This window comes from Ostrea edulis, chromosome 5, assembly GCF_947568905.1.
Source record: "Ostrea edulis chromosome 5, xbOstEdul1.1, whole genome shotgun sequence".
NCBI classification, from domain to species: domain Eukaryota; kingdom Metazoa; phylum Mollusca; class Bivalvia; order Ostreida; family Ostreidae; genus Ostrea; species Ostrea edulis.
In genome coordinates this window covers 62,271,804-62,285,129 of record NC_079168.1, presented here as the reverse complement: position 1 = coordinate 62,285,129, position 13,326 = coordinate 62,271,804, and the positions used below count along the sequence as shown (strand labels likewise).

General features: G+C 34.3%; 1 protein-coding gene across 11 annotated transcripts in view; it reads left to right on the top strand.

Moving 5' to 3' along the window:
* The window catches only part of LOC125648853 (phosphofurin acidic cluster sorting protein 2-like), a 328,050-nt gene that overhangs the window by 83,694 nt on the left and 231,030 nt on the right, over positions 1-13,326 (top strand). For all 11 annotated transcript variants that reach the window (XR_008802948.1, XR_007360461.1, XR_007360460.2 and 8 more), the window contains one exon: positions 4,589-4,758. Coding sequence is in view for 8 of the 11 variants with exons in the window: in XM_048875849.2 (XP_048731806.1) it covers positions 4,589-4,758 (170 nt within the window). In the remaining 3 variants the exon portion in view is untranslated. The remainder of the gene's footprint in view (positions 1-4,588; positions 4,759-13,326) is intronic.

Here is a 13,326-nt window from a genome sequence, read left to right as displayed (position 1 = left end):
GATACTGTATTAATTTCATATGTTCCCAACAGTTTTTAGCTCACCTGAGCTGAAAACTCAAGTGAGTTTTTCTGATCGCCTGTTGTACTTCGTCTTTCCGTCCGTCCATCTAGCTTTTTACTTTTTACATTTTTTCGACTTCTTCTCCAGAACCACTTGGCCAATTTCAACCAAACTTGGCCAAAAACATCCTTGGGTAAAGGGCTTTCAAGTTTGTTCAAATGAAGGTCCATGTCCCTATCAAAAGGGAGATAATCACAAAAATGCAAAAATAGGGTGGGGTCATTTAATGGTCTCCTTCTCAAGAACCATTGGGCCAGAAAAGTTGAAATTTACATGAAAGCTTCCTGACATAATACAGATATAAGTTCGTTAAAATCATGGCCCCTGGGAGTTGGATGGGGTCACAATAGGGGATCAAAATTTTACATACAAATATATAGGATAAATCTTTAGAAATCTTCTCAAGAACCACTGAGCCAGAAAAGCTGAGATTTACATGAAAGCTTCCTGACATAATGCAAATTCAAGTTTGTTAAAAGCATCGCCTCTGGGGGTATGATGGGGCCACAATAGGGGATCAAAGTTTTACATACAAATATATAGGGAAAATCTTTAAAAAATCTTCTTCTCAAGAACCACTGAGCCAGAAAAGCTGATATTTACATGAAAGCTTTCTGACATATTTCAAATTTAAGTTTGTAAAAAGCATGGTCCCCGGGGGTAGGATGGGGCCACAAGATGGGGTTAAAGTTTTAAATACAAATATATAGGGAAAATCTTTAAAAAGTATTCTTCTAAAAAATTACTGGGCCAGGAAAGTTGAAATTTACATGAAAGCTTCCTAACATAGTGCAGATTCAAGTTTGTTAAAATCATGGCCCCTGGGGATAAGATGAGGTGACAACAGGGGATAAATTTTCGCATACAAATATATATAGGGAAAATGATTAAAAATCTTCTTCTGAAAAATCACTGGGCCAGAAAAGTTTACATTCGCATTAAATCTTCCTGACCTAGTCCAGATTCAATTTTGAAAAAATCATGGCCCCCGGGAGTAGGTTTGGGTCACAATAGGGGATCAAAGTTTTACGTGGGAATATACAGGAAAAATCTTTAAATATGAGCCAAGGTGACTCAGGCGAGCGATGTGGCCAATGGGCCTCTTGTTTACATTTTGTACAGAATTTGGAAGGGTCACTTGGATTAGCCAAGTGTCACTTAACACCCTTGACAATACAGGTAAACAATAGAAATTATAGAGGCCACTTGTGTTTTTTTTCACACCTCCAGTGAATAATTCCCACCTGGCCAGTTGGTCAATCAATTTGCACACCTGATCGATCTTGATCTTTCTCTGACCAAAATTTTCTAGTTTTCAAATTGTGGCTGGTATTATCCTTATAATACCAGCCACAATTTGAAGACTAGAAAATTTTGTAAATTAGTATAGTGTAGAAAACTGTGACATTCAGAGTAAGACTGAGATATTAAGTACAGTGTAGAAAATTGTGACATCCAGAGTAAAACTGGGATATTAAGTACAGTTAAGAAAACTGTGACATCCAGAGTATACGACCGAGATGATAAGTACAGTGTAGAAAACTGACATCCAGAGTAAGATTGAGATATTAAGTACAGTGTAGAAAACTGACATCCAGAGTAAAACTGGGATATTAAGTACAGTGTAGAAAACTGACATCCAAAGTAAAATTGAGATATTAAGTACAGGGTAATTGGAGGGTCCACAGTTCATTTCTAGCATCAGTATTTCCTTCCAATCTATTTTCAAATGTTTCAAAATGGCCGCCATTGAAGAAAATGGCGGCCAAAAATCAGATCCGTCGGATTTCAAACAAATTTAGTTTTTAGGTTTTTTTGAGGATCCTGAGTGCATATCTGGAATTAAAAACCATTTCTGACATGGGGAAGTGTTCGGAGACATTTGTGTTGGCATCCCAACACAGTTATAGCTCGTTATTTTCTTCTTATTTTTCCTCTTCTTTAGTGAGAAATTTGTCCGCTTGATTTTATGCTTCGACTGATTGACTTCAAACTTTGTGAGCTGATAAGGGGTCATGAGGAAGGGTGCAATCAACTTTTCAAAATGGCCGCCGTTTCAAAATGGCCACCAAAAAACGTCAAAAAAACAAGGTTGTCGGATTTCAACCAAATTCTCTTTCTAGGGTAATCTGAAGACCCTGGGTACATTTGCACCATCAAAAAAAAAATTTTGAGCTGCCATTTTCGAAATGGCTGCCATGCATATACCAAAATATTTCAAAGTGTTAAAATCTCTATAAAATTTGGGTTCTTGGGTCAATTGAGGGTCCACAGTTCTTTTCTAGCATCAGTTTTTCCTTCCTATTTATTTTCAAATATTTCAAAATGGCTGCCATTTAACAAAATGGCGGCCACAAATCAAGCCCGTCGGATTTCAACTTATTTACTTTGTAGGGTTTTTTGAGGATTCCATTTCTGGCATCAACATTCCTTTCTGACATGGGGAGGTGTTTGGAGACATTTGTGTTGGCACCCCAACACAGTTGTAGCTTGTTATTATTCTTTTTTTCCGGAACTTTTTCGTCCGGGAGTGTTCTCAGAAACTACAAAGGGGATCAATAAGAAACTTTCCAGGATGATAGTATAGCGTTTGTAGATGTGCAAGACGATATTCATTTTGTCTGCATGTGCATGCACGCGTATGCACATGCATTGCAATTTTGGTACAAAAAATGGAAAATCAGAATATTAAAGGGATCGATATGAAACCTAAATAAGATGATCGTATATTATTTGTAGATATGAAAAATGATAGTTATTTTGTCTGCATGCGCATACACATGCATTATAAAATTTGTACACTAACTTTGGAATCAGTCTAACTTTTTTGTTGTTCATTGAAATGGCTTGATATTGATATCATAAGTAGATATTGAGATTTGCATGGTCAAAATTACCAATCTGCATGCGGATGCACGTGCACTTCTTTTTGATTGGATAATACTAAAACGTTTGTAACTATCTTATTTATGAAGCGAATTAGTTGATATTCACAATATAGGTAGATAATATCCTTTTCTATATATTAGTGTAACAAAAAATGCAACCCACACACGCATGTGCGTGCATCGTTTTTCAAATGTTAAATTTTAAAAGGACGATAACGTTTTTGTTTTTCATCAAATTCTATTGATATTAAGGGTTTAAATGTGTCTTGGTACTCCTTACAAATTGCTTTGGTTAAAATTACTGCTCAGCACGTGCATGCACGTGTGCTGAATTCTGATTGGACGATTTTAAAATCGCTATAACTTCCTTATATTTAATGGAAACGTTATGAAATTCATACTGTGGGTATATGATACAAATTCCTGTTGAATGACATTAACAAAAGTGCGGAATCGTATACGCATGCGCGTGCAACGCTTTCTTTCATTTCTTGGTTTTGAAATGACTATATTGAATGTACTACATGTAATTAAAGGCTAAAATAAAATGATTTTGATGCCCCCCTTTGAAAAAGAGGGAGCATATTGTTTTGCAACTGTCGGTCAGTCTGTAGACCACGTGTTGTCCGCTCAATATCTTGAGAACCATTCACTTAATGATAATGATATTTCATATGTGGGTTGACTATGAGTGTAAGATAACCCCTATTGTTTTTCAGGTCAAAAGGTCAAAGGTCAAGGGTAAATCTACTCTGGACATAGGAATATAATGTCCGCTCAATATCTCGAGAACCCTTTGCTTGAAAGACATCAAACTTGGCACACTGGTACATCCTAAGGAGTAGATGACCCCTATTGATTTTGAGGTCATATGGTCAAAGGTCAAGGGTCAAACTGGACATAGGAATATACTGTCCGTTGAATATCTTGAGAACCCTTTGCTTGACAGACATCAAACTTGGTACACTAGTACGTCTTCAGGAGAAGATGACCCCTATTGATTTTGAGGTCAAAAGTCAATAGTTGAACTGGATATAGTAATATATTGTCTCCTATATTTTAAGAATTATTTGCTTGATTGACATGTACCAAACTTGGTACACTGGTACAGCATAAGGAGTAGATGACCCCTATTGAATTTTAGGTCACATGGTCAATTCACTCTTGACATAGGAAGATATTGTCTGCTCAATATTTTGAATTGATGATAATACTATCAATTAAATGAAGTGTGTGTATAACCCTTTTCAAATTTGCACCATGGGGGGTATATGTGTTTTACAAACATCTCTTGTTTGTTATAGGTTTACAATGACATCACTTTTGAATTGGGGGAGGTTTGGGGAACATATGTAACGGTCCCCGTTACAATTAAAACTAGTTAATTATTATTTTAAACCGATTGCCCATCACTATTTTTGTGGGAGTACAGATAAACGGAGTTCCAGAGTAAATTTTTAAATCAGGTTTCCACAGCAAACCTGTTTAATATGGCTCCATGTAATGGTGTCTGAATTTCTGTAGTTTAATTGTTGACAAAAATTCATATTCTGTGTCCACACCACATCATATTCTAGATATTGATTCTTCTCTAGTTCAGGAGAGCATTTGATCTTTTAAGCATATTGTTTTTGTAGATCGTTCACCAGACATTGATAATGAATCATATGATGAAGATGACCAGGAGGAGTGGTCAAATGATGACATCAGTGATCCGGAGGCATTAGATGAAGATGGAAGGCTAAGGGCACGGAAATCAAACCGAGCTCAGGGCAGAGGTGTGGCTTCTGCCAGGGGGCGTGTCAATGTAAGTAAGGGGAAGAAGGAAATGCATGCATGTCATTTTTGTATATGAATGTATTGGGTTTGTGGAATTTATAAAATGTTGGGAGTCTCTGTTGGCACATCATAATAAAATGCCATATTTCACTTTTTGTTACTGTATACAGGTGATTTTCATACTATGTTGATTTATCCAAACTAATAGCAATATAACTTTATCCCATTTGGAATTACTTAAACTCTTTTGTTTTCATTTCTATTTTACTTCATAAAGTATTAGAGTAATGATTAAATGTGATCCGCTCACATACATAACATTGAGTATGGGAGTATGCGAGTGGATCTGATATCTCATTTTAAGGTAAGGTTTGCAACATTTTGACATGTAGTGAACAAAGTAGGTTGCATATCATTATGTTCAGTAGGAATTTTCGGGATCTCTGTACAAAAGGGAATACTAGTGGTATAAAAACTACACGAGGCAAACTTAATGGTGGGGTAAAAAGCTGGTAGAATTTTTAAAAAGAGTATTATCTATAAGATATTAAGTGGTAGAAAAATGTTATTTTAAAACACAAAAAATAACACTTTTTATATCTTGAATAAAATTTAAATTGGTTGCCATGGCAACAGAAAATGTATATTGAGCAGCTTTACAAGGTCTACGTCAGAAATTTTTGACTTTAAACATAATATTTGGACCATAAATATTAAAGAAAGCATATAGAATTACTACCCAACCGGGCCTTGTTTCCATGGTAACAGATTAAAAAGAATTATTTCATTTATGCGATTTGTCACTTTGTTTCATAATTGTACAACTTTTGAAGAGTGCATTGAACATTTTCATGGATAAGATACAATTCCAGCCCCAAAATGATATTTATATTTATTTGTCAAGTGTCACATTTATTAGAAATTAAGGTGTCGAGGGTTTTTTTTGTTCTAAATTCAATACAATACAATATTATCAATATCCCGCGGCGAGTTTTCTACGGTCCTGCTTCGTCATAAAGTGTTCGAAATTGGTTTAAAACTGGGTATAGACTTGGTATAGACCACAAGTCTACATGTATGCCAAAACAAGACGACATAGACCTCATCGAATTGGCATAGACCACAACTTTGAAAAAAAATATCTCCAAAAAAACCCATTTTTATTTACTTCTAACGTACTTAGAAAGCATATTTTCTTTCCATTTCCATAGCGGTATCCTCATTTCCTCATAACATTTATCAGACGTCAACTGACCATGTAGAGGTCCTTTGTGATAACTTTACTGCTTTAAATCTAGAAAATCGGCATAGACAATGTGGTCTATCTCAATTACAATTGGTATAGACCAGTGTCATTTGACATAGACTCGGTCTATCGGTCTAATGGTTAATTTCGAACACTGTGTTACATTAGCCCGAACCTGTCTGATATACTACATCTTTGAAATAAATTCTCTCTCCTTGTTCCATTGCTTGATGTTTGTTTACATAGTTGAACATACAACTGTAACCTTCGTGACAATATAAAGCCCGGTCAGTGCCCAGTGGTGGATCTAGGGGTGGTTGGGTGGGGTAACGTAAAGTTAGTAAAATTTACACTAATGAATCTGTTTTATGTCGACGTTATGCAAATGTTCCTCAGACAAAATTAAGATTAAGACTTTTTAAAGATGTACTAGAGAAGACCCCTTTTTTATTCTTACAGTGTTCGAAATTGGTTTAAAACTTGGTATAGACCACGGGTCTATGCCAAAACAAGATGACATAGACCTCATCGGATTGGCAACATTGAAAAAAAGATATCACAAATTTAGAACATTGTTATTTATTTCTATTGTACTTAGAAAGCATATTTTCTTTCCATTTGCATAATAATGCATGTACTCCTTTCATCATAACGTTTATCAGACGTCAACTTTTGGGATATCTGTATTGCTTTAAACCTAGAAAATCGACATAGACAATTTAGTCTATCCCAATTACAATTGGCATAGACCAGTGTCATTTAACATAGACTCAGTCTATCGGTCTGTGGTTAATTTCAAACACTGTTCTTACATGATCATATCAGTCGCGTTTTCTACATTTCAAAGTTCATGCGATAAATCACTCTATCAGCACAAGTAAATGTCATAGCATTGAAATATGAAGTGCATGTAATTAGAGAGCATTGTCAGGTTTATTTTAAAAAATGCTTGTGAATGTCATAAAAATTCCTATCTTTGTTAATGTCGAACCTTGTCTTTGAGGATACTATTCTCAAACAATGATCGATTATAACAGCATCAAAATAAATCCTACTTTCCCCAGTGCTCCAAGTTGCGAGTAAAATCATCGCATTTACAACCAGAAAATCAATTTTGCGACTAGAGATTATATTTAAGTCGCAATCAGTAGTAAAAAGTAGAAGCCTCAGTCTAGTACATTTAACGAAGAAATTCAAGAATCACACGGAAAAAGTTCTGCATTTAAAGATGACGTAACTGTGTCTAAAGAAAAATGCAAAAGTAAAGAAAGAACCCCAGTCCTAATGGCTGAAGGAATTTTCGTGGTTGATATACAGAGATTGCAAAATGTTCTGCAGCAGAATTTGTGAGGCCAATCAGCCAGCAACGTTCACCATTTCTGGACACCCATTGTCCGATTTTACCACGACCTAGTGTACTTCTTTCAAATGTGGAAGTGTTGACTATTGACGGTAACAGTAAGAGACATGTCGTTGTCCGTGACTGCATTATTAGCAATCTCTACCCAGAGTTATCGTTCCTTACACTCACTTTCACTTCTGTCAACGTCTCAAGGGTTTTACAAGATTTTTGTAAAATTGCACGTATACTCAAATAAAGTATGGTTTTGACTTTAGTTACAAAAATAAAACAATATTGAGCAGATGTCAAGTCTTTTTGTGACACAAGAAGCATTGATTTGGGTTGAAACGTGGATATTGGGTAGTTCTATTGCACCAGGCCTATACATAGGTATATGAAGAATATATAGTACTGTAATGGGAAAAAATCTACAAATAGTTGCTTGTCCTACATTTCCCGATATTTTATAAAATAGTTCTTCGTTTAATTAGCTGTAAAAAAAAAGAAGTGGATTTACATGTGGAATAACATTGCTTATTTTGAGACATTGACAGAGGTGTAAGTGAGCTAGCTAGAGCATGCAAGGAACGACAACTCTGGGTAGAGATTGCATTATTAGCAGTAACTTGAGTAAGTCGAGCGGGGCAACTGTTGCTGCTAATTTTCACAGACAATTACAAACTCAGGATGTAGTGTTCTTATTGATGCTGGTACTGATTGTTCAGCAAAAGATCCAACAAAAGTAGTAGCTCTTATTCGCATAAGCAGTGATGGCCCGACTACTTATTGAGGACTTAAGCAAATCCTTGTTTGGAATGCTGGGTTTTCTTCCCCAGAAGCGTACTGTAAAATATACAGGATGGCCCAATGCAATACAACTTTTGCCAGGGTAAATACTCGACTTGTTAGCATCCAGCATGTTTCACAGCACATTTCTATTCAGTTTAAAAATAAAACAAACAAAATGCATAGATGGGTGTTGATTTTTTTCTTGAAAGATATTCAAATTTAAAAAAAACAACTTGTAGGTCTTATTTACAAAATCTTCTACCATGGCGAGTAGAAATTTTGAACATGGTGACTAGAAATTTGAAAATGGTGACCAGAAATATTTCTAGGTCGCCATTTTGCGACCTGATAGCAGATGTGACTTGGAGCACTGTTCCCTTGCAAGATTCGCAGAGATTACATGGTCACAACATGATTTTAATTGAAATTAACCGTAGCGCATACTACATATGTATATATAAAAAATTGTAGACTTTTATAATATCAAAGAAAATAATTTATAAATGATCATTTGAGAAACATTATTATTATTTTGTCATAGAGGGTTACACATACACCGCTTGACACTTGAAAGCGGTAGTAAATAACAGTAAATATTATGATATTTTCCCTCGATTCAATTATGATATGACGCTTTTTTTCATTATGACGTCATAAAGCGCGAAGTTCACTGAGGTATATCAAGAGTTATCTCCCTGTTGTTGCAAACCTTGCCTTAAATAGATTGATAGTCTATGAGCAATGCTAGTGAAAAGGAAGTGAAATAGCTACCAGAAGTAATTTTTATACGCCCATCATTAGATGAGATGTTTTATGTTATTGTGCTGTCCGTGCGTCTGTCTGGCTGGCTGGCTATCTGGCTGACTTGTAACCCATTGATATAAATGCATGTATAAATTTTCAAATCAATAGTTGCAGACACATTGCCAAAAAAGTCATGAAAACTGTTAATGCACAGATGCACACACAGGCTGAGGCCTGAGGCCAGATAAAATAATGTGTGGTTCTGGTTACACTCCCTTGAAAAATATGGTAGGTAGGTAGGTAGGTATTTTATTTCATTTTTTTAAAAAATTTACTTTTTTAATGATAGATTTTAGATGGAAACACAATTTTCTTTTACTTTCACTTCTTTGCATGTACCATTTATATATGGTGTGATATACATGTAACTATCAAAATTGGTAGGGATCACCCTAGTTTTGACAATTCTTATATATTTATTTCAAATAAAAAATAAATACAGGGGGAAAAAATCGGTGCAATTGCCAAAATTATGTTTTTTGAACATGAAAGTAGGAAATGATATTTCAACTAGAGTACTGTTTTCAAGCCCTTCCAAGTTTTTAAATCTATTCAACTTTTTCAAAAATAAGGAGGGTGATCACTTAGTATATTCAAGCAACCTGAAATTTGCACTATTGTTTATGTAAGCACTCTTTAGTTCTAAGTCACTTTCTGTCTAATGTTAGATGACTTGTAATAAGTGTTTACAGTTTAGCATTTTAGTGGTATCTATATATTGGCTGAAGGAAAACGGGTCAAAAACCTATATTGTGGTATATACTATGCAATCTTGAAAAAAGGTGTGCATTATATTCGGCAAAATACGGTAACTGATTTTGGAAATGGTCAAAAAATGTTTAGGGTTGGGGGTAAAAACTAGGGACGGTCGGGTAACCGGAACCACACATATTCTTTAATTTGGCCTGTTCACTATAGGCAGGGTTTTAATTAAAATAAATATCTTATATACTCTTAATTTTAATTTGTTTTTATTTGTCTGCAGAGATATTTATACAATACTACATATACATATGGTATATGCTACATCTATAATGTGAACAATTGTCTTACATAAAACAAAATTTTATTTATTGAAATCACAGGAAAGTTTCAAAGTGATTAGAAGCATTCAACATTACCTAAACCTGCATTTATTATTAAGTGTGCAATAAACATGATACAATGTAAATAACAGAATCATTAATAAAATCTTACTTCTTTCTGATTTTCAATTCATTAATCACAGATCTCACAAATATCTCCATAGACTCACACATAAATATTTAATGACATTTGATTTTATTCCAAAATTGATTTTCAAAATTATCTTGATTCCAATATGCACTGCTAATTAAATTTTCTGTTTATAGAACAAAAAAACCCTAGTAGTTAAACTACAGTTACATTAATATTAATGCACACCCCCTCCCTTCAATCATTTCTATTATCATTTTCTTTAAAAGTTAAAAAATGTCTAAAAACTACAATATAAATTGCTCTTACATTCTCCAGAAAAATCCTGGACCTGAATTTTTACTTTATTTGTTTGACTTAATTCAGTTTCCATCCATAATTCTATCAACTTATATGTTAAGGTGTCACTTAAATTCCTATTGGATTTTATTCAGACATTTGTCTGCATCATATACCTTTCAACTCTTTCTTTACATCTGTCTTAATCTGGACACAATTTTTGTGTTTCTCAATGCATTGTCTTGTCTGCAAACACCAAACACATATATTTCATTATATTTCCTAAATATATTGTCAGTATTTTAATCTAGAAAATTGTGCATTGAGCAAATTGATATCTTAAAAATTTCAAATAGAAACATAGAAGTAAAATTTAAAAAATTTCATGAGTATTTATGCATAAGTGCATATTTCAATATCTGTTAGTGCAGGAAGATATTAAAAAAAATAACTTACTAGAATCAATGGAATGTGTTGTCGGTAGCAGGTTGTTCCGTCCCACAGTCGGTCCGTCCCTAGTCGATCTGTCCCTAGACGGTCCGTCCCATGGTTGATTCGGCCCATTTTGCTTAGTTGATCCGGCCCCTCCAATTTTTTTTATCAAAGATATAATAAATGAATAATTACTTAAGACAAAGGGACGTTTTTGCATATATATTGCAGTTAGTTATCAAAATTAGATAACTGGAGGTGGTGTACAGTAGATTTATAGCGCAGCTAGGCTGCCCAGTAGGGCCCCTGCTATTAGATAACTGCCGAAGTTAGAAGTGTAAATAAAATTGTTTATTTAGGATTTATAATTTTTGTTTGAAGTGCGATGGTTATGAAAATGTGTGCTCATGAACTATTGTAGAAACATCGTTATTTAAATATGTATAGCAATCAATGTAAATGTGTGTCCCCTGTCCACTGATCATTGTGAAAACACCTGAGGGAAAACAGTTTTATAACTGCATTGTTGTGCAACCTTTGATCATTAAATACGAGCTTACAGTAACCTAACTATTCTTTGTATTGAAAATGAAGCCCATTTTATCGAATATTGTGATGTGTATAATGATCTTTGAAAAAGCTGTCAAATATCAAAACAGCATATTATTGTCATCCTACCTGATGACAGAAAATAGGCACACACACCATGAAGATGAAATACGCAGATGAATTAAACCAATTCAGTACTGTAAATAGCTTGGAAAAAAGTAATTATTTTTTCTGGGCCGGATCGACTAGGGGACGTATTAACTAGGGGACGGATCGGTAATGGGACGAATCGACTAAGGGATGGATTGATAATGGGACGGAACGTCTAGAAAGCATGTTGTCAGCTTGAGCAATGTGGCAGATCTATCGGCTTTGGAGTCACGGAGTCCCCCCTCCCCTCTTTCACATCTGAGTTAGATTTGTCATGTAATGGGTGACAACAAGTTGTTCTTTATTTAAAGTCAATGTCCATGATTGGCATAGGCATGATGATGTCTGTTAAGTCTAGATCATAGTTAATGCACACCAGCTGTGTAGTGCAGTTCACAATGATTCTGGAATTCACACAATTTCTGATGGACATTTAAAAATCTCAATTGTGCTGAAGTATACTTCTTGCAATCCTGATGTAAATAAACTCCCTCTTTCCTTGAAATTTTCACCAAGGCTATAAATTTATCTTCCATCACTTTCCATCCATTCCATGTTGTTGTCATCTGCTTTGTGAATCATTCTTCCTTACCTTCTTCCCATGAGAGTTCCACAAAGGGAGATAATTTTTTGATGAAATTTCCGAATTTCATACCCCAAATAAATGACTTTCTATTTATTTGCAAGCAAATTCCGGTTTAGTAGTGATAATGTATGCATAATTCTGTGTTTTAAACCACGAAACTATTTATTTTAAGAGTTTCTTGGGGTTTTATGACTCACTAAAAATAGCATTTAATTTGAAAGTTACATAATCTTACTTAGTTCAAACACTATATGACTTAAATCTTGAGAATGAATTTTAAAGGTATGTTCACCAATTCAAAGATACCGTTCGAATAGACTATGCGGAACTGAAATTATATGTGATTATTCTGCTTTTAATATTTTAATGACTAGCTGAAAATACACCATTTTTGCTTGAAATTGATTTGTATATTGTGCTAAAAATAGAACGGCCCATTAGGTGTTAGTTCGGGAGGTACTCGTCGATTTTGCCACAAAATATGATATAACTAGTAAAACACTTTTGAAATATCATAAAAAGGTCTGAAAATTTGACAACACCTTCCATAATATTTTTTTGGTTTTGCCTCTTAAGACAAATTTATCAAGATTATCTCTCCTGAAATTTCAAATAAAATATTACGTAAGAACTAAGTTCGTTTGGTATCATATTTGGCCCCCTGAATTATTCAAAAATGAAGTACATGTTGAATCAAACTTCTACATTGCAAAATACTGACGAAGATACACTTGTCTCATAAATAAAACGAAACTTTGAAAATGTGTCACATTTCTACTACATTGACGTGGTCAAAATACGTACGGAACACAAATTTCCGGAAAATTTTATAAAATTTAACCACTTTTGAAGATATTTGAATAGGTCCGCATAATATCACCACTTTAAAATTTTCACACATGAAACATTTATGGTTAAGCATTTCACATACAAAAAATTACGATGGTGATATTGTGCGGACCATACTTATTTCTTATTTTAACGTTCATATTTTTAGCGTTTTTACAGCATGGAAATACACGTCATGTTTATGGATGTTGTTATTTATGTGTTGTTACATAAGTCTAGCTATATTTTGTTTACAAAAGAAAATACTCGCCTAACACCGCATCAAATGATAAAATTCCTAAAATCAATTTAACGGGGCAATGTCACGATACGATATTTACATGTCTTCCTTTGTCAGGCTTGTGTTGTGTATTATATATTAATCATGCCATCTTACTTCCGTGTCCTGTAACTA